This window comes from Henckelia pumila, chromosome 3, assembly GCF_033568475.1.
Source record: "Henckelia pumila isolate YLH828 chromosome 3, ASM3356847v2, whole genome shotgun sequence".
Taxonomy (NCBI): Eukaryota; Viridiplantae; Streptophyta; class Magnoliopsida; order Lamiales; family Gesneriaceae; genus Henckelia; species Henckelia pumila.
Window position 1 is genome coordinate 39,043,844 of NC_133122.1, and position 24,376 is coordinate 39,068,219.

Sequence of the window (24,376 nt, forward strand, 5' to 3'; positions counted from 1 at the left end):
CTGGTCTCACAAAATACATAAATTTTGTGATAATCTTTCTATTTTGTAAAGAAACATATGATAATTAAACATTTATGACCAAAATATAATTTTTAAAAATGTCAAATTTGATATCTGTATTTTATTTATTTATTGTTGATGAATATTTTTAATCTAGTGACCCACATTATTGCAACTTTTGCTATTTTATCTCCTTCTTCATTAGTTTGGATGAACAAAAAGTTTCCTTTTTGGTCGGTCTAACTTATTACAAGTTTTTATAAAAAAAGATTTCGGATTTCATTCCAATATATATTATATATCATACATAACTTTCATTATGTGTATTTATTAGTAATTTTAGAATATTTTATTAACCTCTCCCATTTTCTCTCAACTAATTATTAACCTTTCATTTGTTTATCTATAGTTTTAGATATAATTTGATAAACTAATTATTAAAAAAAATATATTATTCATTAAAAACACATAATAATAATAATAATGATGATGTATTTTATAAATACAAGGTGTGTGCAGTGTAGCATACTAGTATGTATATTGTGTATTATTAAAATTAAAATTTTAATGTATAGATTCAAAAAACAAAAAATTATAATGTATAATGTATAATTATTATCTTTAATCGGGTACCCGGGTCTTTTAATAATCGGGCCGAGTCTGGACCCATATTTATGTCCATTGCCTTTTGTGACCCCTCCAACTGAAACTTCTTACGCTTCAATAATTTCCTTCATCCTCAACATTCACAACGGTTAAAGTTCCATTTATGCCCCTACTGATCCACGCGCCACCTCGATGATGGATTCCGCCACCGAATCGCAACCGGAGCAACCACCGTCCACCCCCGTAGCTCCCACGTACTATCTCCACCCCCGCCGCGAGCCTTTCGAGCACGGCCTTCTCCCCATTCCCAAACTTATATTCTCCGATGGCACTCAGACACTATCCCAAATCAAATCTACGCTCCTCTCGTCGGATTCTAATTACCGGGTCAGCTCGGAAACGCTTGCCCGAGTGTTGCAGGTCCCCATAGATCACGCCCGGCTCCTGCTCGAAACCCTTTCCTCTGTTCTCCACAAAGATTCCGATCCTTTGGTGAATGCTAGGGTTCCACAAGATATCGATGAAGTCGGAGTTAATGTGTTTGATTTGTTGGTTTTCTTGTATATACAGAGTTATAAGAGGTTGCTGCCTAAAGGGCACAAGGACTCTGCGGCAGTTGCTGATGTGTGGCCTTCAACGTCGGCTTTTGATGGGTTTTTATCTGCTCTCTCACCATTGCAGGTGCTAAATTTCTCTAATTTTTATGTGTGTGCTTTTTGATGTGCAATGTGGGTGAATTATTTTTGGGTTGAAGCTGGTTTATTGAGATATGAAAGTGATTTTATGTTTTAGTTGATGTTTTTTTTAGTGTGTGTTAGCACGTGATGCCAGATATTGTTGGGGATATATTGGAAATGCATATTGAATTGAAATGTTTTGACTTTAGGCGGGGTTGTGAATTTATTGAGAAGTGAATGTGGATTTATATTTCGAACATTTGGTTTATTTATGTATGTGTTTATTCATTTTACTTATGATTTGTGTTAATATGAGTTGCTCTTAATTTCCTATGGTCCTGCGGTTAAGAGATGATAACTTTCATTTTACTTGTGATTAACATATAATTGTGAATTTATTATCATTATTAATATGCATGGTTCGATATATGGCAGTTAGTACGCAGCAATAGTCGAAGGTTTATGCCATCACAAGCCGATGAAGAAGCTCATCAGCTATCATATTTGCAGAAACACCTTGGCAATATTTTATCCCTTTTGGCTGACTCTGTGGAAGGGGAAGATGATGAATCAATGGTATATCCTTCGGATTATATAGCGTTAATTTCAATTCTCTGTTAAATAATTATGTTAAGATGGCCCCATCATCTGTTGTCTTGTCCCTAATGCTGTCTGTTTTACTGGATGGTTTTGTTCTATGGTCTAATAAAACTTGTTCATGTTCTAGTTGGCATGTTTTCTTGAGCTGTATACTATAACTCAGTAATCTTTTGTTCCAGGTTCTATCCATGGATAGATTTGAGCATCTTGGATTTCTGATTTATTTTGGTGAAAAAGGATCCGAGAGAATCCCCTTGTGCCAGAATACTCCGTTTTTTGCGAATTCGGATCCTGACATGCCTGATGTTCCTGTCCCTGCATCACAAGTTCTTGACTGGCTTCTTCAAAATATATCTACTACCCTGGAACACATAGCTGATAGAGTATCTCCAAAAGAAAATGTGCCCAATAGTTTTTCTGATCAGGATGTTCCTATGGCTGATATCAATACAAGTTCAGCAAAGCTGTCAAGCAGTCCTCGAGGTCCAAGTTACATCGAGGGGGTCTCCAAATCATCAGTTGTAAAACAAGCATCTGATCTCAAGGGCACATCTGTGAAGGTGAAAAGCAGCCATCTTTACTATTCCTTTTACTTCTGTCAGCATTTTGGCTGAAACATTGCCAAGATTTCCATCAAATTTCTTTTTCTGTAAAATTCTGGTCATTTGAATTTTTTAATCATGGGATATTGAGATTCTCTACATTTGTTGAGTAAATTATCTGAAATTTAAAGTAACTGCTTTGTAATTGTCAAATTCTATTATTCGTGGAAAGTCATCCATGTTGAGAGGAAAAATGATAAGTCACTATAAGTATATATTTGATGATATTGATGAAAGTTTCTTCAATTTTGATGACTTAAGTGGTTCTTGCGTTGATAAATCAAGCATCTTGTTCCTCATTTATATAATTTTCATTCACCATGCGCCTACTAACTATGTAGTGTATGTTTTCTCAGGTTGTAAATTGCCACGAATCAGCAATTTACATATTGGCACCACTAAAATATGCCACTGTCTATGGATGCTCTGATGCCACAATTGTTCTGGGAGCCATTGGGAAGGTACTGCATGGTTAAACCTAATAATATGATTCTAATTGCATATACGTGTAGTTCTGGTGTTGATTTTTCAAATAACTAGCATTGTATTTAGATTGCCATGATGGTAACTCCAGCTATTACCTTGTATTTGATCTATCATATTGTGTGCTAGAAGTGATCAATAACTTAATTGCCTAAGCACACATGTTTATGATATTTGTTTCCATATCATTTACTTGTTGATTTATTTTGACCGAGTACTTGAGATGCTGACATCAGAAACTTCTTATTCCTGCATTATTGCACTTAATAGGCCGTCAGAGTCGAACATTGTGAACGTGTTCATCTAATCACTGCAGCAAAACGCATCTGCATTGTGAATTGCCGTGAATGTCTGTTCTTCTTAGGGGTAAACCAGCAACCCCTTGTTGTTGGAGATAACCATAAGTTGCAGGTGGGTTTCAATTTATTTTGGTACTTAAATCTATTCATTGTTCTGTAATCACCTATCCATTTTGAGTTATAATTCTCTGGGTTAATAAGCCTGTCTGTTAGTGTTTATACTTTCATAGTGCATAGACTTTGCGCATATTCATGCATCTTGTTAACTTTGGAAATGAGTTATAGAAGTTATTCCTTTCCTTTATGTTCCCAAACATTTTCATTCAGATTTTGTTTTCTTTTTCTGTTTAACTAATGACAGGTAGCACCATATAATACATTCTACTCACAATTGGAGGAGCACATGAATCAAGTTGGTATTGATCCAAAAATCAACAAGTGGGATGAACCTGTAGTACTTGGAGTGGTCGATCCACACGACTCATTATCCCATCCAGCTGGTGTTGCAGATGTTCAAGCTGAATCTGCCATCCGCCTTGACCCAGATCAGTATACTAATTTTGTGGTATGCGTGTTAATTGGTCTTCTACCTGTGTCATCAAATTCTGTAGATGGATTGCACATATTTTTTTGGGCGGTCTATGTTTTTCATTTTTTTTTTTGAAGTTCCTACTTGTTTCATGTTTTTTTTTGGAAGTTCCTACTTTTGTGATGCAATTAATGTATGATTTGGTGACGCGCAGATACCAAACTGTTTGGGAAGTGAACAACCTGGTTCTACCAAAGACAATCCATTCCCTTTGCCTGATGCCTATCTTGCATCACAGCAGAAAAATGTATGTTCAAGTACTGAGATGACACCTATGGATACAATTTCAGGCTCCCCTTTACTCTGGTTCTTTTTCAGCTATTTTATCAACTGAAATCTTGAAATGATTGTTTGCTTCTATTTTATTGAACCTCAGCACAAAAGTTTGGAAGAAGTCAAGCAAATCTTGAGGGAAACTCAACTTGAAGAGAGCCGTAAACGAGAACTATCTAGTGCTATCCACTCGTGTTTTAAAGATTGGTTATATGGTAAAATCTGTTACAATATAGAGACATTTTTATTTACTTTCCATGCGACTATACGTTAAACGTGATGCAACTTTATATGAATGGACAGCATCAGGAAATATCAGGCAGCTTTACTGCTTACCGGGCGAGTAGTCGCATTTACAGTAGCTGGAAGATAACTTGATTCAACCCGTTGAAGTCCCTCTTGCCATTTTTATTGATGCTAGAGGTTCTGGGACTTTGATGGTGTTTAGTGAGGAGGTTTTCAAGCGTTGGTAGATTGCAATCAAATTGAACACATATAAAAGCTGAATTGTATTTGTACTATTGTGTTGCCAGAATAATGGTGCTGTGAAATTCAAGTATAGGTTTCTGAGGGATGAAAAATACCTGAATTCTCAGAGTGGAAATTCCTTTTAACAGCCTCTTTTTTCCAAGTCTTATATTACCCCATCTTGCTTTGCGAAAATGGTTGATCAATATAATAAGATTTTTTTTTGAATATTTTATTAACATTATTTCATTTAAAATGCATATATGTGAATTAAACTTATATTGAAGTAGTTTATGTAATTAATTTGGTTAATTGATAGATGACTCTTTACTTTATATTTAATTAAATTTTAAAATAAGTTTAAACACTTTCATAAGTATATCATAAGATAATTAACAAAAATTTAAAGTGCCTTTAAGTAAATGTCACGTCATATATGTATATATATATATATATATTTCAATTCAATTATAAAAAATACTATTTATTACAAATATTTGTTTTTTGTTAGTTTAATTTATATATGATGGAATATGTTAAAAAAAATAATTAGCACAAATTTCAAATTTTTTGCAAGTATTATATAAAAATTATTTATTCGTTTTTAAAACCCATTAAAGATATAAAATATAAAAAATAAATTAATTGAGAAAAAAAATAAAATTTTGGACGCAGGAGATTGCTTCATGAAGCTACAGTGCAGTGTCAGCCTCAGTCCAAGTTCATCAAAAGTTGATTTATCACCAAATACATGAAAATCAAACACTTCATACCCATACATACAAGGAAAGCAAACTAAACAATACGTAGGCATAATTCTTCATTTACAGATATCAGCCATTCTACCCTTTTCCGAACATGGAAAACAATGCACTCTATGCAACCCAAAATGTCTCCATTCCTCGACTCCGGAACCAAAATCCACTCAATTTACATTCAACAATGAACTAATTGTGAAGGTAGCCAAGTGCTAGCTTGTTGGAGACAGTTGAAATAGCTTCTCAGCTTGATCCGGGAAGAAAGTAATGAACAGAAATGCACCTGGGACGTGATCCACATAAGACGAGTTAAAAAAATTGAGGAACAATACTCAAGAAAACTTGAACTTGGTCCTTTTGAACTTACAGACAAGTACAGTCCCTAGTACGGCAGAAATTTTGCCTTGTATGGTGACTAAACCGGCCTTTCCTGCATCTTTAAGCTCCGTCGAACCAACAGAATCAAATGTCCCTATCATAGTATAATCTTTTGTTATTCAATACTGCTTAAATACATTACCAAGATTTTTGAATAAGCAGAAATGCACCTGTTGTCACAGATTGAAGGCCTGATGTTATACATGCTATATTCTGATATCCAGCTTCCTCTAATTTGTAGGTGGCAGAGGCAGACCTTAAATGGATGTAGAAAAAAATTTAGCTTTGATTCTGTTAAAGTTTCTGGACATACAAAGACCAGGGATAGATCACAAATCAAGCCGTATCAAAGAAGTATAAATTATAATATTAATATTATCGATAATAGCGGGTTCCAAATTGTATCTTGGATCTCAAACTAGTTTCTTGATAGAGCAAAATTAATCACTATTACACATAAACAAGAACAAAGCAAAAAGCTTTTCGAGTTACCAGAATAGCAACAAAATTATTCTAGTGATAACAAAACTAGTTTTTGTATTTCTAATATGTTTCATTAATTCCACAGATAGAGCTGTATTTATCCACAAGTTGAAAGGATTCGACAACAAGAACCCGAAGCTGCATTCTCGTTTGAACAAGATGTTGAAATATTGCCCACATCGATAGGATAGAGTTCCTGGGAGCCCTTTATATAAACAAGGGCAACTCTCACCTCTTGAGCTAGCTTTTGAGGTGAGTTAGGTCCAAGTCAATTTTTAACATGGTATCAGAGCTCGGGTTCCACCGTTATGTGTTGGACGACCCATAGTGGTCACCCGTTAATATCTCCACGCTACAATCGTTTCATTCCTGGGCGTGAGAGGAATGTGTTGGGTGTCTTAGTTTGTGTTCCACATCGGTTGACTAAATAACATGAGAGCCCTTAATATAGACAAGGGCAACCCTCACCTCTTGAGCTCAAGGTGAGTTAGGTCCAAGTCAATTTTTAACATGGTATCAGAGCCCAAACCCTCCGTGTGTGTTGGACCGCCCATAATTGGACTGCCTATAGTTAGGCCACCCGATAATATTGTCTCACAGGATAGATTTCACAAGATGTCTCTATCAGAAGCCAATTAGAACTGCCTTAACCGGCAGCAGATCAGAATTGTCTCAGCCGGAAGTTATCTCGATCAGAAGTGAAATAGAGTTCGTCTCAACGTGAAACAGAATAAATAGACCAGTGTTGACTAGCATAGCTTTCAACCAGCTGAGACAACATCAGGAAAAAAAAACAGCAAAAAATTATTCGGAAAACGAAAACTTCCGGTATAAGACAAGTTTTTCGATGAGATAAAATAACTTGTATCTACTAGTTTCCTTTGGTCTTACTCTATCAACCAGTTTCCTGATGCAGCTATACATAAGAACAAATTAAGTATAAAAAAAAACATGGAGAATTGCAAAATATCATCAAAACCAAGAAGTGATGGTGGAAACAGAAGAGAGACAAGCCAAAAAAGTTAAAAGACATTCATTTCATAGTCAACTGAAGAGTAGTCACTCACCAACATGTTAGAGAGATTATTGTCATAAATCATCGGGACGATATCTTTGCATATAACATTAACAATATAAGCATAGGCAATCCTTATGCATGGTCAATTAAGCTTTATCATAATACCAGAGTGTGGTGATTTGTATGCGTAGTTCCAATAGTGCGGGCTCTATGAATGTGATAACAGAGAGCAGTTGGCTGTTTGTACTAGTGATTTGAGTGTTTTAATTCTAATCCTAGAATTGTGGTGAAGGCTTCAGAGATCCGCGTAAATCCAGAATCATCAGAGCATTTTTTTGGTGATAGAGAGTTTCCACATTTTACTTTTTTGAGACAACTTCAATTTGTTCTAACTTTATACTGGTAGAGATGCATTTTCTCCTTCCATCACTCAACGCTTTTAAAACTTACAAAACATTTTTCTTGTATTGTTTAACAGCTTCGGCTCTAGCAGTCACAAGAGTTGACAAAACATACACTACTGCAAGTTTTTGATACAGGATGGCCTCTCACGACACTTTCTACACGAATTAAACATTAAAATATTGAACAAATAAAAAATGCGACCAAAGATTTGAAAAATTAAACATAACCTTTTGTTCAAACTTCATTCCAACATGTGTGTCTCACACAACAAAGGATGCAATCAGCAACTTCAATTACAAGTCAAATACAAATAATGCTTAAAAAAAAGTGATTATGGACTTTTCTTCACAAAGTTTAAGCACTTTTTTTAAGCATCTGCAAACACTACCTTTATTAGGGTACTCCTCGGCACAGTTGAGGAGGTGAATAACAAATAATTGTTCTTTGTTAATCTTGTTTCATACTTTCAGAAAATTAACAGCAAAAAGAAGCTATAAACGAATTAAGAAACTGACCTGAGACCCTCTTGACAAACAAGTAACAGCTTGCTTTCGGGTGAAAACTGGTTCCTAACAGATTGCACAAAGTCAGGGTTAGGTTTGGTGAACGGCAGGCCAAAGAATAAACCAGCGAAATTGTTGTGTACTGTCCTCTTTATTATTGTTCCTGTATGATAAACTTCTGAGTAAATTGCGAAATCAAAAGTCATGAAAAACATGAGATGATATTGAATAGCTATGAAGGCAAACCTAAGTCATTGTCTTGGTTTTCAATGAATAGTGGGACGTGATAGCAGTCTTTTATATGAGCTCTCTCGAACTGAAATCTATCACGAACATCCAAAACTGTATATCCCTCAACTGCAATAAGTTTCTTTGCTTCTTCAGAATTCACAAAATTCACTTCTGCTTTGATTACCAAGTTTCTTCTAAGCAATCGGCTCCCTTTCAGCGCCTGTACTTGATGAGTCCCCAATACTGACCAAGACGTTACCAAATTGCTGAAACCACATTCATATTATCTTAATCCCCCTAAAATTCAAACACTATTCTTGGTAGTTTTTGTAAACAAATATCTCCAAAAGGCTGAAGATTTTAAGAGAAAGTTAATCTAATAATGTGTTTGACATTTGCATCCAGAATTGTTTCCAACGAAAAATTGTCTGTTTCATCTGTAACTCCTATAAGAAAGTCGGCTCATAGGGACGTTGGAGGCTTTTTACACAGTCCGCTCCGCAATACATCAAATGACAAAGATTTCAAGACTCCATGTAGACGCAACACTATCTCACATATGAGATCTCAGTCGCAATCAGACTAGGAAGATTATAAAGTTTCGACAACAGGACATAAACAAATGACAAACAAGATGTTCCATTCAATTGATTTTTTGTCAAAGATAACAGCAGAAAGACTAATGAGTAACAAAAACATAAGACACCATTCAAGAACGAAATGAAGATCTACAGTTCTTCTTATAAGCGTAATCTTGAACCAATACCATCAAAAAATCAAAAGTGTGCCCATATTAAGACAATCACTAGATGCTTCGTCCCAAATGCACACTAATAGTGAAAAAAAGAATTTCAAGCACAGCAAACTCCAGATGACAAATATTCTGAATTTTCAAGAAAAAAACGAACACCAACTAAAAACATCCCGGGAAAAAAATCTCATCTTGAATGAACATAAACAATTCACATCTAAGTTAGATGCAAGAAATTGCATAACAAGAATGACAGTACCTCCGAGCGGAGAGTGTGGTGGAGCAAGTGCAAGGGATTCCTGTCATTTCTCAGAGAGTCGTCCAGGCCTCTCACCGCTCTTCCCCTTTGTATCTTTACAGATTGTGACTGTTATTGCTGCTTGCCACCGAGGATCCATTGAAATTTAAGCAGTCATTGGGTTTCTGCCACGTGTCACGTCGAATGAAATGGATTGGATAACCAGCAGTCACCCAACATTTTACTGAGAAAAATCTCTATAATTTGGTCTATTTTCGCTTTTCCATCTTGCAAATAGTTGAAATTTAGTCAATTTGGTCTTTCTTTACATTTTTTTCAAAGGAGTATTAACATTTTGTTAGCTATATCACCGTTACGCGACATTATAACATTCAATAAATTATAACCAAATATATTTTTTTTCAAAAACTCTTATGAGATTCTTGATATAGATCATTTATATCATTATGTTCATAAAAAAATATGACTCTTTATGTCAAACACATTATTTTTCAATTTTTATTTTAGATATGAGTTTGAAGTTGACCTGTCTCGCGGATATAGATAAGTTAAACTCGTAATAAGTTTTATAAATAAAATTAGGTAATATTTGGAAAAAGCACTTCTCAACTTTTTATTTACAAATTTTTTTAAAATTTAAAAATTTGGTGAAGAAAAAACTGAAAAGTGTTTCGTATAAGCTCTTCCAAACACAATTTTAATTGTTTTTATTTTGTGACTTCGTGTATCGAACAAATACTTAAATATTATATGTTTTTATTCAATAATATTTTAGAGCAAATAATGTTTGTGAAAATATATTTTGAAAAATAATAATTATAAATAAAGAGTATTATTTTTGAAAGTATAATTCTAGTCGTCTTGGTCCAACGGTTGCTGCAGCTGGAACACGAACACAATCTAATGGCGGGAGAAGAAGAGGATGATTACATGGGGGACGTTTCACAGTTTCTACCGCCAGAAATTTCTAATTCTTCCTCAAATCAGGTGTTTTTCGAGCTTTGTACATGTTGTTCGATCAATTTATGCGTTTCTGTATTCGAGTTGTTAATTCTCCGTAACCCTAATTTTTAAAATTATCCGAGTTGCAGATTCTTGATAATCATTTACTTGTTTTGATTTTTGGCCCTATTTACAATTCTAGAGTATATGTTCTTAAAGATGATTTCTTTGTTAAAGAAAAAGTAAAGGGCTTTGTTATCTACTTTGCGCAATCCTAGGTGGTTAATTTATTTGAGTTGCTGAATTTGGTAATTCGTCCCTTTTTTGATGAACTTTAGCATATGTTCTGTAGGGATGTAGCTTAAATTCATCGAATAAGAAATGGAAAGGCCAAAATTGGCAGGAACAGAGAAAACCGAAACGGGGGAGGACGCAAATAGACGAGGATCGACAAACAATGGAAAACTTAGCTTCAGCTATTCCAGAATCCAACATCGGGTACAAACTGTTGAAGCAAATGGGCTACACTCCTGGTTCGGCGTTGGGAAAGGAAGGTAGTGGTAGAGCTGAACCTGTGGGGCTGGAGATAAGAAGGGGGCGCGCCGGAATTGGCAAAGAGGATCCAAAGGTAGAAAAGATGAAGAGAGAAAAACAGATTGCCGAGACTAGAAAGAGAAAAGAGGAGGAATTGATTGTAGATTTTGGGAGTCGCCAGAAGGAACGGTGGAAGGGAAGGAGGATTATTGTGAATTATCGCAAGGCAGAGGATGCGCTAGCACAGCTGGAAAACAGGGATGTTGAAGTCGAGAAGAAGGGAGATGAGGATGGGGAAAATGAGGAGGAAGAGGAAGAAGATATTACGGAAGAGGTACTTTCTTTGTATTCTTTTATTTGCAATTGTGCCTCAGTCAGTTGAAATGTAATACTTTGTAGAGTAATCTAATGGATTAAATGTATAATTATGACGGATGCAATTTTTTCTCAAACTGCTTCTGTGTGAGAGGAAATATTTTGTTACACATGCACGTAATTCAGGAATTCTAGAGCAAGGAGTGTGCTTTTCTTGAATCGCATCCAAAATGTTGGCACTTGGCAGTTCAGAATGTAATATATCATGGTAATGACTTGGGTCTAATTATCTACTGTTCCTTTTGATACAGGATTTGACAAATGTATTACTGAAGCTAAGAAACGAGTTTCATTACTGCCTCTTTTGTGGATGTCAGGTATGGCATCTTCCTGTGTGTATGAGAATGGAAAGGTATAAAACGGTTGATCTTTTGGTGTCATTTCTCATTTGTTCATCTTATAATATTCAGTATGAGACAATGGAGGCACTTTTATCTGACTGCCCTGGGATTAATGAAGATGATCACTAGATGGAGAGTTGTCTAGATGTTCAAAATTTTGGTCATAATGCTGAAGAGCGGAATCTGACAGTGAGCTGTCGATCTAGCGAGAATACTGCCGTTGCAACTTTTGTGTTATGATTGGAGTGATCCTAGGAATTCCGGTATGTCTTGCCACCATTTGATTCTCAAGCAGACGGCAACACATTATATGTAAAAACAGTTGATTTGCCAATGTAATTTCGAAAAGTTCGTTTCCTCCTCTTGTCATTCGTTTTAAATTCTTGCTGATTCTTGGATCTGAGAAAAGAGGATAGTCACTCATATATGTAAATCACATTGATGTTTGGTTACCACGAAGGTAGTTGATATCCTGGATCACCACTTTTGCATTGTATATATATATATTATTATTATTATTATTAGAATTTATATAACATGTACTTGAATGGTAAAGACATACAAACTTGTGAATGTGAGCTGAACACAGAAGAATCACGAATTCCAAATACAAGATTGTGGAAATTAACATGGTCTATGTGAGGAGCAAAGAATAAAGATAGCCTTCTCCATTAATGAAAAATCTTGTATCTGAAAGATAGTCTCAAAGCAATACAAGAAACATGAACTATCAATGAAATCTTCACTTGCACTCAACGCCAACTTCAGCAGCCCGCCTTGGTGTACTCTTCCTTCTGCTCCCGGTTTGTCTGAACCCAACTGACGTCTTGATCAAGACGGTAGCATTAGTCTTGGTCACGACACCATTCTCCTCTTTCACTGAATCTGCATCTTCCTTCGATGAAGCCCTCTTTCTCTTCCTTCCATCATCCATACAAGTTTGATTCTTGCTACTTTCACTAGATACCCAACTTTTCATGTCCTCGCGGCCTCCGTCTTCTTCATTTACCATCTGATACTCATTTTCATTCTCGATATCATCCTTCAATGGCTTTTGTGGCCTTCCTACTCTTCTCTTGACAGGTAAGTTCTCTTCCCCACTGTTTGGAGTATCATCAAGAGCAGCAATCACCGACTGTTTCTTCCCTTTGCCTCTACCTCTACCCATTTTTCAACTCAGCTCTTTGAATCAAACAAAATAAATCTGCGACACAGGACAAAACCATATAAAATTCTAAGAAATTTCCTTCTTCAACCACATGATAGATTTCACTAAGTCCACTGGAAATAAACCAAGAAAAGTGAATTTGAACAATAACCCAGAAAGTCCAACAGCACAAACAAAAGTTTATCCTATTTATATCGTAACAAAGTAAAATCGAGGCTCATCTACTCCACCCATAAAAAGAAATTACAAGTTACAACCACCTAATAACCTAAAAGAGAAAACCAAATTAAACAGGCATTCATTAACTTACCATACATAAAGCACAACCTTACTTGCACAAAACACTTGGTAAACCAAAAGGAAACCAAAAAAGTTGAAGATTTTAAGTCAATATAACTCATCATAAACCCACAAAACTGCATCAAATTTTCATTAACTAAGATGTTCAAAAAGTTGCAAATAAATAAAAAAGAAAAAGAAAAACGCACACCAAAATGAACATGACCTCAGAAGAAACAGTTGTGAAATGCATTCTTATTGAAAGTTGCTATATCAAGAATATTGCAAGGCCAATCAAGAATCTAATAAAAAAAAATCCAATAACCTGATGAAGTTTCTACTTGCATGAACAGTCACGATTGTAAAGGAGGTTTAAAAAAAAGAACAAAACCCAGATCGGAGATTGGAGCAAACAAGATTTGGAAAGATTCAAAAAGATTTATTTTTTTATTTTTCCCATTGGAATGTTGAAGAAAACTAACTACAAGCCAATGAGGTGGGGAGGCAAAGACTGCAAATTTGTGAGAAAGAAATGAAGAGTGAAAGTAATGCGTGAGGTTAAGTGGTGAAAGGATAATTTATTTATTTCCAAGGGCATTTTGGGAATTCAGGTCAATGAAGTATGAATGAAGCTAACTAAAATATTTTTGAATACAAAAAAATTTGGTAAGAATTAATTTACTTTTATATCTATAAACTTTCATAACACCAAAACCAAAAAATAAAATAAAAAAAAACAGAATCACTATTGATTGCCGTAATAGTTAGGGAAAACATACATATCTCATATATTCTTGGTTTCCACAAAATTTATTAGATATATCATAGAAAGACCAAATCTATGACTTAATTCTTTAGCCATTTTAAATTGACAAATATCAAAACTTTCACATTTAAAGTATCCCTCTAATACTTAGCCAAGAATTAAATTTAAAAGTGGCAATTTGCATTAGTTAGATGCGACTCATTATGACTATCACACCATACATGACAATAATAATATAAATTCCTTGTTTGGTAGTTGAAATCTTCAAACCCAAAGCAGAGGCCTTTAATTCCACTTTTGTTGTGTGTTTTCTTCTTTCTGAGTGTTGGAATGACAAAAAGGCCCTTGTACTTCGTTGGGTAGCGACTCGTGAGTGCATATTTATTCCAGCTTGGGGTCCACACGTTGAGCAGCTGTGTGCCATCATTCGTGAAAATTGCTCTTTTAAGTGGGCTCGGAATCTTGGCCAGATTTGAATTGGGTTCGTGGCAAAGTATATGACTTCTAAATCAAACAAATGAAGAGAGATTTTCGATCATTATAATGTGAAATTCACGAAAGTTTTCACAATTCTAATATTAATATTGGGATCTTGTTCGTTTTATAAAAAAAAATACATGAAAGCCCAAATAGAGACGATTATTGCATCACAAGACGTATTTTGACATGCACAAAGGAATACGAAGAATAACATCTCATGCTTGCTCATTTCCGTGTTCCACCCCAAAGTCGGGTTTGAACTGAAACCAGTTTATTTTGTTGTGATGCGATTAAGGCCCATTTGATTTGGGCCGAGGGACAGAATGAAATATACTCTGGGCCGGCCTATAAAAACTAAAACCCAGCCCAATGAACCATGCATGAATGATTTATTCACTCATTTCAAGTTTATTATTACACAGTCAACTAGAAAATCAAGAAATCTGCAAAAAAAACTAATCAATGATTCTTCTCCAACACTTCACACTTGACAATCTTGAATTTCACACACAAAAATGGCATAAATGTTCTCCGAATACACGAGATGTGTACTCTAATGAATCACGAAAAGGGTTGTGTTTTTTTCGAGCTGGCTGAATAGCCTACTCCTGTATACATACAACTGTACAAGTTACTTTAATTAGAAGAGATATGATGATCAAATATTACTTCGCAGTGGACTTTGCTCGATGTTTGAATTTCGTGGCATTCAACTAGACTGCTTTGGATGGGAAACTAGCTCATGATCTTCAAATGTAGTTGATATGTTGTCAGGACATTTGCTGTCAGGATAACTAGGATCCACTAAGCTTTTCGCCGTTTTTTGTTGCTGCTCAAACAACTTCTTGAGCTGCTTCGTTTGTTCTTCGATCCTTATCTGCAAGTTTCTTTGAGTCTACATACCACAGAGATGCAAAGAAATGATCCATAGGTATCTTTATACTATCATAAGTCGAAGAAGCAACTTTGGAACAATGTTGAAATTTTATGTACCTCTAGCTGCTCATAAAGATGCCTTTGGAAGTCTAATTGTTGCTGCAATGCCTCTTTGATTTGCATTCCACTGCCAAAAATAACATTTTAATACAAATTAGAATTCTGGTTTTGATCCAAATGATCGAAAAAATGAAGTCTTACGTTTTGATGTCGACCAGTGTTTCATCACTTGTACTTGTTTTCTTCTCAGATTTTTCTGCATAGTCAGAAAAAAAACAATATCACATCTGTCTCAGAGATTCTTTATTGGGCTAATCTAAAGTTTCCATTCAAAAGAGTATTATTTTCTTGATGAATTGAGAATAACCTGAATAATGTTACATACCTTCAACAGATTCTTGTATGTACTTGGCATTTCGATATTTCTAGAAGAAGTAGATATAAATATGGCAAAAAAAAACACTGATTCAGAAATTTCATATAAATAACAACCATTTCGAAGAAATTGACTTGGTTCATTGTGTACCTGCAAATGGCTTTTGACATGAAAGATTGTAAGTCCTTCAGTATCCATCAGATTTAGTATGGCCTTCGGTGTTGCCTCTATGTTATATGGATAGAATCGAATTAACCACTCTGTGTCATGATCCTTGGTTAAGAAAAAGAAGGATAACATTAAAGATTACTTACTTTCAGGGCCACCAAGCTGATTTACACACTTAACGAATCGGTCGTGAAGATCTGGAGACCACCTAATTCGCTTCTTGCTACATGAAACTGCTCCAGAAGATGCAGAGCTAGTACTCAATCCGAACTCGTTTACATGTGCTGAATGGGATGCATATAAATTTTGTGGTTCCTGTTTCAAATATTTAGTTCAACACGAACATGTCGACCATGAAGGGTCATTGTGTAAATGAAAGAAAAGGTGAATTCTTGAAGGACTTACACAAAGATCCCGGTTTGCATCGAATGGAGCAGAAGGGATTCCCCTACATGAATCATCAAGATCACCTAGCAGCCTGTTTTTGAGGTGTAGAATCTGTTCTCTCTCGGTAAGGTCGCTGAATTGATTTTCGTGCAATCCTTCCAGCCTGGTATATACTCCGTTTGAAGCTTGAGTTCTTGGAACTGATAATAGGCCGTTATCGGATTGAAAATCGGGTACTGTTCTATACGTATTCTTGAATTGTTGGGAGCAAGGAATGGAGTTATTTTCTTGGAAGCCAAATCGAGGCAATCCCATGAGGAATTCTGTTGCATAAAAAGCAGAAGCCTCTGTTCCAATCCTGCTGATCATGGTATTGGATGAATTTTCAGGCCCGAAATTCCTCTGCTGTGAGCTGTTTTCTGCTGCTAACAACCGAGCATCGAGTTCCATTGGCGCAGATTGATGCCAAACACCAGAGTTTTGTGGAACATAACATTGAAATGGTGTCGAAAAATCGCTAGAAAAACCATAGTAGTTCTGCTGCATTCCCTTCATTTATAGGATCACAAAAATCTTCTGGACAGAGGAAAAATGTATCGAAATCTTTGCTTCCTATTGGTTCGTTTCTCCGAAAACACGGGCCTCTATCGAACACGCGACAACAAGAATGAACCGATGTGGATCGGTCGAGAGGAAAAGTAGCAAACTTGATCAGATTCAGGTATCTGTCATGAAGGCCTTTTTATATGCTGCCAAATCTTGAAATGTAAGTGTGAATATTTCAACTATAGAGTGCAATATTTTAATGGCTCTTTCAAGTGGATAGGTATGAACTACGAAAGCCTTGACAAAACCGAAGCCAGATTAAAATAACAACATTGTTATACAACTCAGCCCATATATATACAGAAACTCTTGGTTAGTATGATTTTCAAAGATTATAATAATGGTGAGTTAGGAGATAATTAGAGAATAGTGTTCTTGGAATATATTCTTTATTATATATTCTTATTAAATAATTAAAACTAAAATTCCATCAACAGCTGATCCTGCTTGCCATTTGACGTAGTGGGAATTTGCACGAACTTCCCAGAAAAAAGTTCTAATAGAATTATAACTATCTGAAAGCCAAGAAAATTCTAATTCCGAGATTCCTAGACGTGGACGAAAAAAGACAAGGAAAAAAAGAAAAAAGCACTCGAAGGAAATTAATACACAAAGCAAATATTCTGTAGTTGTTTATACTAATGATATTACTTTAATTACGAGATAGTTTTATAATTCCAAAAGTAAGGTGTGATAATATCTGATATTCTTGTTATACAAATAGTAGTCTCACTTTAATGAAAATGTTTTATATTTAATTGAAACGAAATACTCGAGTTTGAGATATAATTAAAGGAAAAACTTGACCACCTACTAGACTAATAAATTATATATAGTTTTTTTTTTGTATTTTTGGTTATTATCAAAGCTCGTGCTTCATTAATTTACGCAGCCTCTTCGAGCATCTATAGAACTTACTTATCCTCAAAATAAAATGAAATAATTAATTTGAAGACAGTCCAAAACTGATTCTCGTTAGCATCCATTCCAATGAAACAAACAAATGAAAGCCAATGAACAAGAGACAACTCGAATCATTGTGTGCATATATGAATATAAAATGGGGACAGCTAATTAGATTAATTGTTAGCCTGATTACAACTTTAATTTATATTGGGACCTCCGACAAACGAACCCCAACAGCCAGCTTCAAACAATATTAGTTCTAATTGGTACTTAATTAATAAGCTATACTATAATGTATGTCGAAAAAAGTGTAAATTAAACGCTTCCGTTACTATTTTATCAAATGTTAAAAGTTAAGATCAATGACAATGATGCAAATTTAATATTTTGAAAAAAATAACAGTTCATATGTCACGTATCGATCGCTATTCTATTACTACATGTAATTGATCATTCAAGTATCACGTGTTAATCGTTATCACAGTATTTTTTTTATATGTAGAAAAAAAGATGGTGTTTTAAATTTAGTAAATTTAGAAAAAAAGATGGTGGATGACATAAGTTGAACCAGAAATAATGACATGATGTAGGTACATAGTATTAATTAAAATGCTGGTTAATCAGGAGTACTTTTGCTTGCAAAACTAAAATTTGTGCATTGTTATAAACTAATGATTGACCAGCTAGACGCCACGACTCGATGTTGCTTTCTCAAAAGAAACCGATTAAAAAAACACAAAAGATATCATGATGCATATTATGTAGAGTTGACATCTTCATCTAAGACGTGAAAATTCAAGATTTGAGGCATGTATGAAACTTCAAATTAAATATATTCTTTATAAAATTCAATATCTTATCAATTAAATCGTTATCCAAATTTTATATACAAATCGGCTGACCCATAAATAATTAATAAGTTGGAAAGGATCAAATGCAAAGCATGTATCCTAACATGCCAGCAAATGGATCTTGGGAAATTCAGGAAACAGATTGTGATTCAACAATTAGAAAAGACATATTTTTTTCTTGTTCGGTCACATAGCAAACTACTTCTTGCCCCTTAAATCCCTCAAAGGACACATTTTTTTAAAAGAAAAAAATGGCTCTTATTATACTTATGCCATGCATGTATAGGTTAAATTCTTTAATGAATAATACTAATATTCTACACATTGCTTGTACATGCGTATAGGAATTGGTTTTTCGTGTATCATATTTTAATCTAAGTAACCTCGTCTAAAAAATCTAGAACTTATACTGCTGAGATTAATAAATTTTGAAGATGTAATTTTTTTTATAATTAATTAAGACAATTACTAAAATAGTATAGTCTTTGTTTACTAATTAGCTAATAAAAATTTGTGCATATATATCTAAGAATAAACTCAAACTTTTTGTTAATAGGCTTAACAAGTGGATCGGTCGGATTCATATTTAAACGTGTAATTTTATAAATCTTTACCTAGTATAAATTTTTACCTACCATAAAAGTATGAATGCATGTGCAAAGTTTTTGCATTATGTAGATACATGTTTACCCTTTTGCAGGGCTGTTTCCAGAATATTATAGGCCCTAGGCAAATATTCAAGGGAGAGAGTTATATAATTTTTTTAATTAAATATCAATACAATCACTTCTTCTAAAAATCAAAATTTCAAATTTTTGTAACTAAAAATAACAACATAAACAATTGAATCGAAATATATAAAAAATAAAACTAAAACTAAAAAAAAACTCGATGAATCCTCAAATCTCATTAGTCAGATATGAATTAATGCATAATACAAATAGAATAAGAATCTCCAATTAAGAAAGCATAAATAATATATTTTTGTCACAACAAATCTGACAAAAAATACAAATTATAATTTAAATAGTAACTTAAACAAGAAATAATTATAATCTAATTAAGTAAAAATCATTCTCATTGTCGAATAAACAAATTACAAGATTCTAGTATATCGAGACCAAAAATTAAATCAATTAAAAAAAAATCAACCGCAGTACAAAAATAGACAAAAATAAATCTCATTCAATAAATAAACGAAAGATGATTGGTCCAATTTGAATAACCTAACTCATTTGAGTGGATCAATTTAACGAAAAAAATAGATTTTTGTTTAAATAGAAATAGATATTTTTTTCTTCAAAAAAGAGATATTTTTTACTAAATAAATGATAGAAAAAAGTACAAAAAAATTGACCATGATTTTGAATTTTAAACAAAATAAATAGATTCACATAATATTTTAATATATATAAAAAATAATATTTTAAAAAAAAATTAAGAAAAATTGAGGCCCCCGCCAAGGGGAGGCCCTAGGCGGCTAGGCCACCTCCCCTTGGAGCCGGCACTGCCTTTTTGTTCCATATGAATGAGATGTTAATGAGGATTATATAAGTAAAATTACAAAAAATATAGAGACAAAAATAAAAAAAAAATACACAAGACAAATATTGATTGGATGTAATAATTTTTCACATTTAACTTTTATATTAATAGATGTTATTTAATTCTATAACTTTCATTTTTTACTATTGATTGTGTCAAATTATCTAAAAAATTATAATAAAAAATAAGTTTTTTGGTCCAGTAACTTTACCTCCTTTGGGTTTTGGTCCATTAACTTTTTTGATTTGGGTTTTGGTACACTAACATTGTATTTTTAGTGTTTTTTGGTCCAACTACATACACGTCAGCTTCTGATTGGTCCACTTCATCATTTTGGACCAATCAGAAGTAGACACGTATGCAGTTGGACCAAAAAACAATGAAAATGCAAAGTTAGTGTACCAAAACCCACATTGAAAAAGTTAATGGACCAAAACCAAAATATAGATAAGTTAATGGACCAAAAAACTTATTTTTCCAAATTATAATACATAAATTTTATATGTTATTATATGATTTTTTTTTTCATTTCATCCATGTATTTGCAAGATTCTAATATAAATTTTTGTAATACTATTTTATTATTGAATATATGATTCAAAATTATAGTAAAACTTATATAGTATTTTCATTATAATTATTTATTAATGTTGCAAATTTTTCCAAAATATTTTAAGTTACTAGAAAATTATTCAATATTATGATTGTGTTTAATAATTATATACTTATATTATTTTGTTCGTGATTATGATATTAGTTTGGTTGTTTAAAAAATAGTTACATTATTTTAAAAAAAACATTGTTCATGTCAATATATTATAGTGTAGCTTATAAACCAATAATTATTATATATTTTTTACGAAAGATACACTCTAATATTAAAAAAAATTATTATCACGAGGACAATTCAAAAAATATATTAATACTATAATCATTTATTTATGTTGCAAAACTTTTTATAAAAATTATATAGTATTTTCAACAATTTTCAAAATATTTTAATTAACTAGACAATTAATAAAAATTTCTATATTTATTTTGTTGGAGATCAAACTCTAAAGTTTCGGTGATAACAAAGTCAAAACAAAACCAAGTAAATAAACTAATCGGACTCGTCAAAGATTAAAGATTTCAATATACGAAGGTTACCAGATCAAAGTTCCGTAATGAGATCAAGATACGGATCAAACTCCACAAGACATATATCTTATTGCACCAGATCGATTGAAACAAGGTCCGATAGTCATCAACCAGATCGAAGCCTCACTCTGAAGTATCTGTTGCTAAGATCGTTGGAGAAAACGACAAAATCATTTAATAAAATTTTGAACGTTGATCGGCCTACGTTTTAAAGTCAAGATTTGTGAGCTATTTATTGAGATATGCTGGCGGCCCAATATCAGAAATTGTTGGCGGCTCACTAGCTACTTTTGAAGACTATAAATATTCTAGCATTTCGAAGATTCAAGACACGAGACCAAGAGTGAAAAATTACAAGCAATCAAAATCAAAGTCAAAAAGCCTTCACTCAACACACTAACTCAGATACCCACTTCATCAGATCAAAGTCTCGATACTCTGAGTTAGAACACACTACAGATCGATCAAGCTCAAAGAAACTCTTCAAATCGATCCAGATCAAAGGTACAAATCCTCAGATCAAACTACCGAAGCATACTTTGTTGGTTCACTTTGTAAACTCTAAGTAGAAAAGTTGTTCTGCTTCGAGTAAGAGTATTGCTAGGAGTTCCTTTCAAAGGATTGATTGAATTGGATTTGTACAAAGAGATTGTATAAGTCAAAGTCTTCTAGTGGAATCCTTCTGGAAACAGAAGAATGGGTGACGTAGCAGAATTCATCTCCGAACATCCAGAAACAAATCTATCTCTTTACTGCACTTATTTCATTTCATCTGCATTAGTATTATTAATCATTCAATCTGTGAGGAAGATTACTTCCGCCTGACTTGCTCAGATCTTTCAAGCAGATCAAAAGTTTTAAGCAACAAAACTTCCGTTTGATTCTTACAAATCAGATTGAAGAACCCGCAAATTTTTAATTGTGTATTCACCCCCCTCTACCCATATTTCGATCCTAACAAGTGGTATCAGAGCGGTTCTTGCTTATCACCTGAATCGTCTCTTAAACTATGACCTCTTTAGCTATGACATCGTTTAGTAAAATCCCTATGTTCTCAAAAGAAGATTATGATGACTGGAAAATTCGTATGCAGGCACATCTATCAGCACTGGATGATGATATGTGGTTCGTTGTAACAGATGGACCAATGAAGATTATGAAAGTCAACATTGCTGTTGCTATTACTGAAGGTGCTCCTCAGATGATAGAAAAGCCTCGATCTGAATGGACTTCTGAAGATAAAAGGAAAGCCAATCTTGACAATGTAGCCAGAGACATTCTATACAAAACTCTGGACAAAAACATGTTTAACAAGATCAAAAGCTGCACTACTGCCAAAGAAATATGGGAAAAACTCACTCAACTATGTGAAGGAAATGACCAAACAAAGGAAAACAAACTCATGGTGGCCATTCAAAAGTTTGACAATATCAAGATGAAACCAAGAGAAACTATGAATGAATTTGACGAAAGATTCAGTAGTATCATTATCGAGCTGAATGCACTTGGAAAGAGTTACAACAATCGTGAAGTAGAACTCAAAGTCATGAGAGCTCTACCACGAGAATGGGATGTAAATACAGTCGCTATGAGGGAATCCAAAGATCTTAATAAGATCGAACTACATGATCTATTTGCAGATCTTAAATCTTATGAATTCGAGTTGGGAGTTCGAACTGAGGAAGACACATCAACATCACAAGTTACCAAAGCTCTCACTACAGCAGATGAAACTCCTGTAACCAAGACTGCAGAACAAATCAGTAGCGATGCAATGTCACTATTTGTCAAAAATTTTGGAAGATTCATGAGGAAGAATCATAATAACTTCCAAAAAGCAAACATATCAAGCTTCAAATCAAAAGAACCATCTGAAGAAAATCGAGCTTGTTACAACTGTGGAAAAGAAGGACACTTTATAGCCGATTGCACCAAACCTAAGAAGGATGAAAAGAGAACATTATACAAAAAGAACTCAAGGGAAGAAAGAAAGAGATTTAGCAAAAAGAAAGAACAAAAAGCTCTGTTAGCAGATGAAAGCAATAGCAAATGGGCAGAATCAGACTCCACTTCATCTGACTCAGAGACATCGTCAAGTGAAAGTGAAGAAGAAGCTGTCAAATGCCTTATGGCTAATAACTCTGACATTCCAGACGATGAAGAGGTACTTGATTTTACTTCTGATGAATTTAGTAAGGAAGATCTTATTAATGCATTAAATGAGATGGTTATTGAATATCGCACACTATCTGTTGTGAAATTTCCTCGCAAGCGTACGAGTGTCAAGTTTTAATATAGTGAATAATTCAGATATCGATCCCACAGGGAGTAAAATGAAAATCTTAGTGCTTGTAATTAAAATAATCCAAACTTTATCTAGAAAATCAATAATCAAGAATTTTGCAATTAAAATAAATAATCAGTTGATTTTAGATAGCACGCAAACAACTTTCAGGAATAATCAATCAGAGAATAATGGTCTAGAGGTATAGATTTCACCTGGTTTCAACAACAATCAATCCTAATTAATTAATCTTCATGAATTTCAAAGAATTAATAGCCAAGAACACTTACGTGTATTATTCCCTCTCCCGAGTGCCGAATAAAGTATATCAACTATAATTCAATTCCAATATCCCTATTAAGAATCTACTTGCAGTGATCGATTCAAAACTATGTTCTCTTTAAAAACTCTGTTAAAATTATAAGCTCTCCCGAGTCAGATAAACAGTTAACAGTGTATTTTCCAATGGTCCTATTCAAAATCTCCTCTTCCGAGTGCCAGATTTCAAATAAATATTACAAATCAATTATTGATCAGATAATTGAAAAGACAATCAATTCTAGAAAAAACAATTAATCTAGAAGAAATTCAATTCAATAAAATCAAGAATTCAAGAAAGTGTCTACACCAGGTTCCATCCGACCTCTAGACTCTAAAAAATTAGTTCATAATAAAATTCTGAATAAAATAATAATCCATAAATTCAAACATATTCAGAATAAAATAAAATATAAAATAAACAAATCCGTCGTCGACGCCGTGTCCGGTCTATCAACTCCGTCTTTGTTCTTCAATTAAGCTCCAGAAATTCCTTCAAAATCTCTCGATCAATCTCTGATTTTCTCTTGTAATTGTTGCGGCGGCTCCCCCTTTCTCAAATTCTAATGTATTCCTTTTATATCGCCTCTC

The 24,376-nt window shown here is 33.8% G+C and overlaps 5 protein-coding genes across 7 annotated transcripts; 2 read left to right on the forward strand and 3 right to left on the reverse strand.

Annotated features, from left to right (window-relative positions):
• The first annotated feature begins 709 nt into the window (after positions 1-709).
• LOC140886905 (uncharacterized) lies at positions 710-4,782 on the forward strand. The gene is made up of 9 exons (XM_073293817.1): positions 710-1,287; positions 1,719-1,859; positions 2,063-2,443; positions 2,842-2,946; positions 3,239-3,379; positions 3,629-3,832; positions 4,011-4,103; positions 4,233-4,344; positions 4,433-4,782. The coding sequence occupies exons 1-9, from the start codon at positions 799-801 to the stop codon at positions 4,474-4,476; spliced, it is 1,710 nt and encodes a 569-aa protein (XP_073149918.1). The 5' UTR covers positions 710-798; the 3' UTR covers positions 4,477-4,782.
• A 499-nt stretch (positions 4,783-5,281) lies between these two features.
• On the reverse strand, positions 5,282-9,562 carry LOC140886908 (rhodanese-like domain-containing protein 9, chloroplastic). Its single transcript, XM_073293819.1, has 6 exons — positions 9,384-9,562; positions 8,389-8,639; positions 8,155-8,305; positions 5,904-5,989; positions 5,723-5,827; positions 5,282-5,638 (listed from the first exon to the last, which is right to left on the reverse strand). Exons 1-6 carry the CDS (start codon positions 9,428-9,430, stop codon positions 5,568-5,570), a joined length of 711 nt encoding a protein of 236 aa, XP_073149920.1. The 5' UTR covers positions 9,431-9,562; the 3' UTR covers positions 5,282-5,567.
• A 685-nt stretch (positions 9,563-10,247) lies between these two features.
• On the forward strand, positions 10,248-12,045 carry LOC140886906 (uncharacterized). 2 transcript variants are annotated; one of them, XR_012151728.1, is made up of 5 exons: positions 10,248-10,370; positions 10,678-11,193; positions 11,486-11,551; positions 11,645-11,775; positions 11,812-12,045. XR_012151728.1 is itself a non-coding variant. In XM_073293818.1 (4 exons), exons 1-4 carry the CDS (start codon positions 10,287-10,289, stop codon positions 11,702-11,704), a joined length of 726 nt encoding a protein of 241 aa, XP_073149919.1. In that variant the 5' UTR covers positions 10,248-10,286; the 3' UTR covers positions 11,705-12,045. The 2 variants fall into 2 exon arrangements, 1 of the variants encoding a protein (XP_073149919.1); XM_073293818.1 differs by having other exon boundaries at positions 11,645-12,045.
• Positions 12,046-12,132: 87 nt separating this feature from the next.
• LOC140892854 (uncharacterized) lies at positions 12,133-13,554 on the reverse strand. Its single transcript, XM_073301880.1, has 2 exons — positions 13,348-13,554; positions 12,133-12,779 (listed from the first exon to the last, which is right to left on the reverse strand). The coding sequence occupies exon 2, from the start codon at positions 12,741-12,743 to the stop codon at positions 12,318-12,320; it is 426 nt and encodes a 141-aa protein (XP_073157981.1). The 5' UTR covers positions 12,744-12,779; positions 13,348-13,554; the 3' UTR covers positions 12,133-12,317.
• A 1,191-nt stretch (positions 13,555-14,745) lies between these two features.
• LOC140892862 (protein PHOSPHATE STARVATION RESPONSE 1-like) lies at positions 14,746-16,859 on the reverse strand. 2 transcript variants are annotated; one of them, XM_073301888.1, is made up of 7 exons: positions 16,154-16,859; positions 15,895-16,063; positions 15,731-15,807; positions 15,590-15,629; positions 15,406-15,460; positions 15,262-15,331; positions 14,746-15,145 (listed from the first exon to the last, which is right to left on the reverse strand). In XM_073301888.1, exons 1-7 carry the CDS (start codon positions 16,688-16,690, stop codon positions 14,978-14,980), a joined length of 1,116 nt encoding a protein of 371 aa, XP_073157989.1. In that variant the 5' UTR covers positions 16,691-16,859; the 3' UTR covers positions 14,746-14,977. The 2 variants fall into 2 exon arrangements, with proteins under 2 accessions (XP_073157989.1, XP_073157988.1); XM_073301887.1 differs by having other exon boundaries at positions 14,746-15,163.
• Between the last annotated feature and the right edge of the window lie 7,517 nt (positions 16,860-24,376).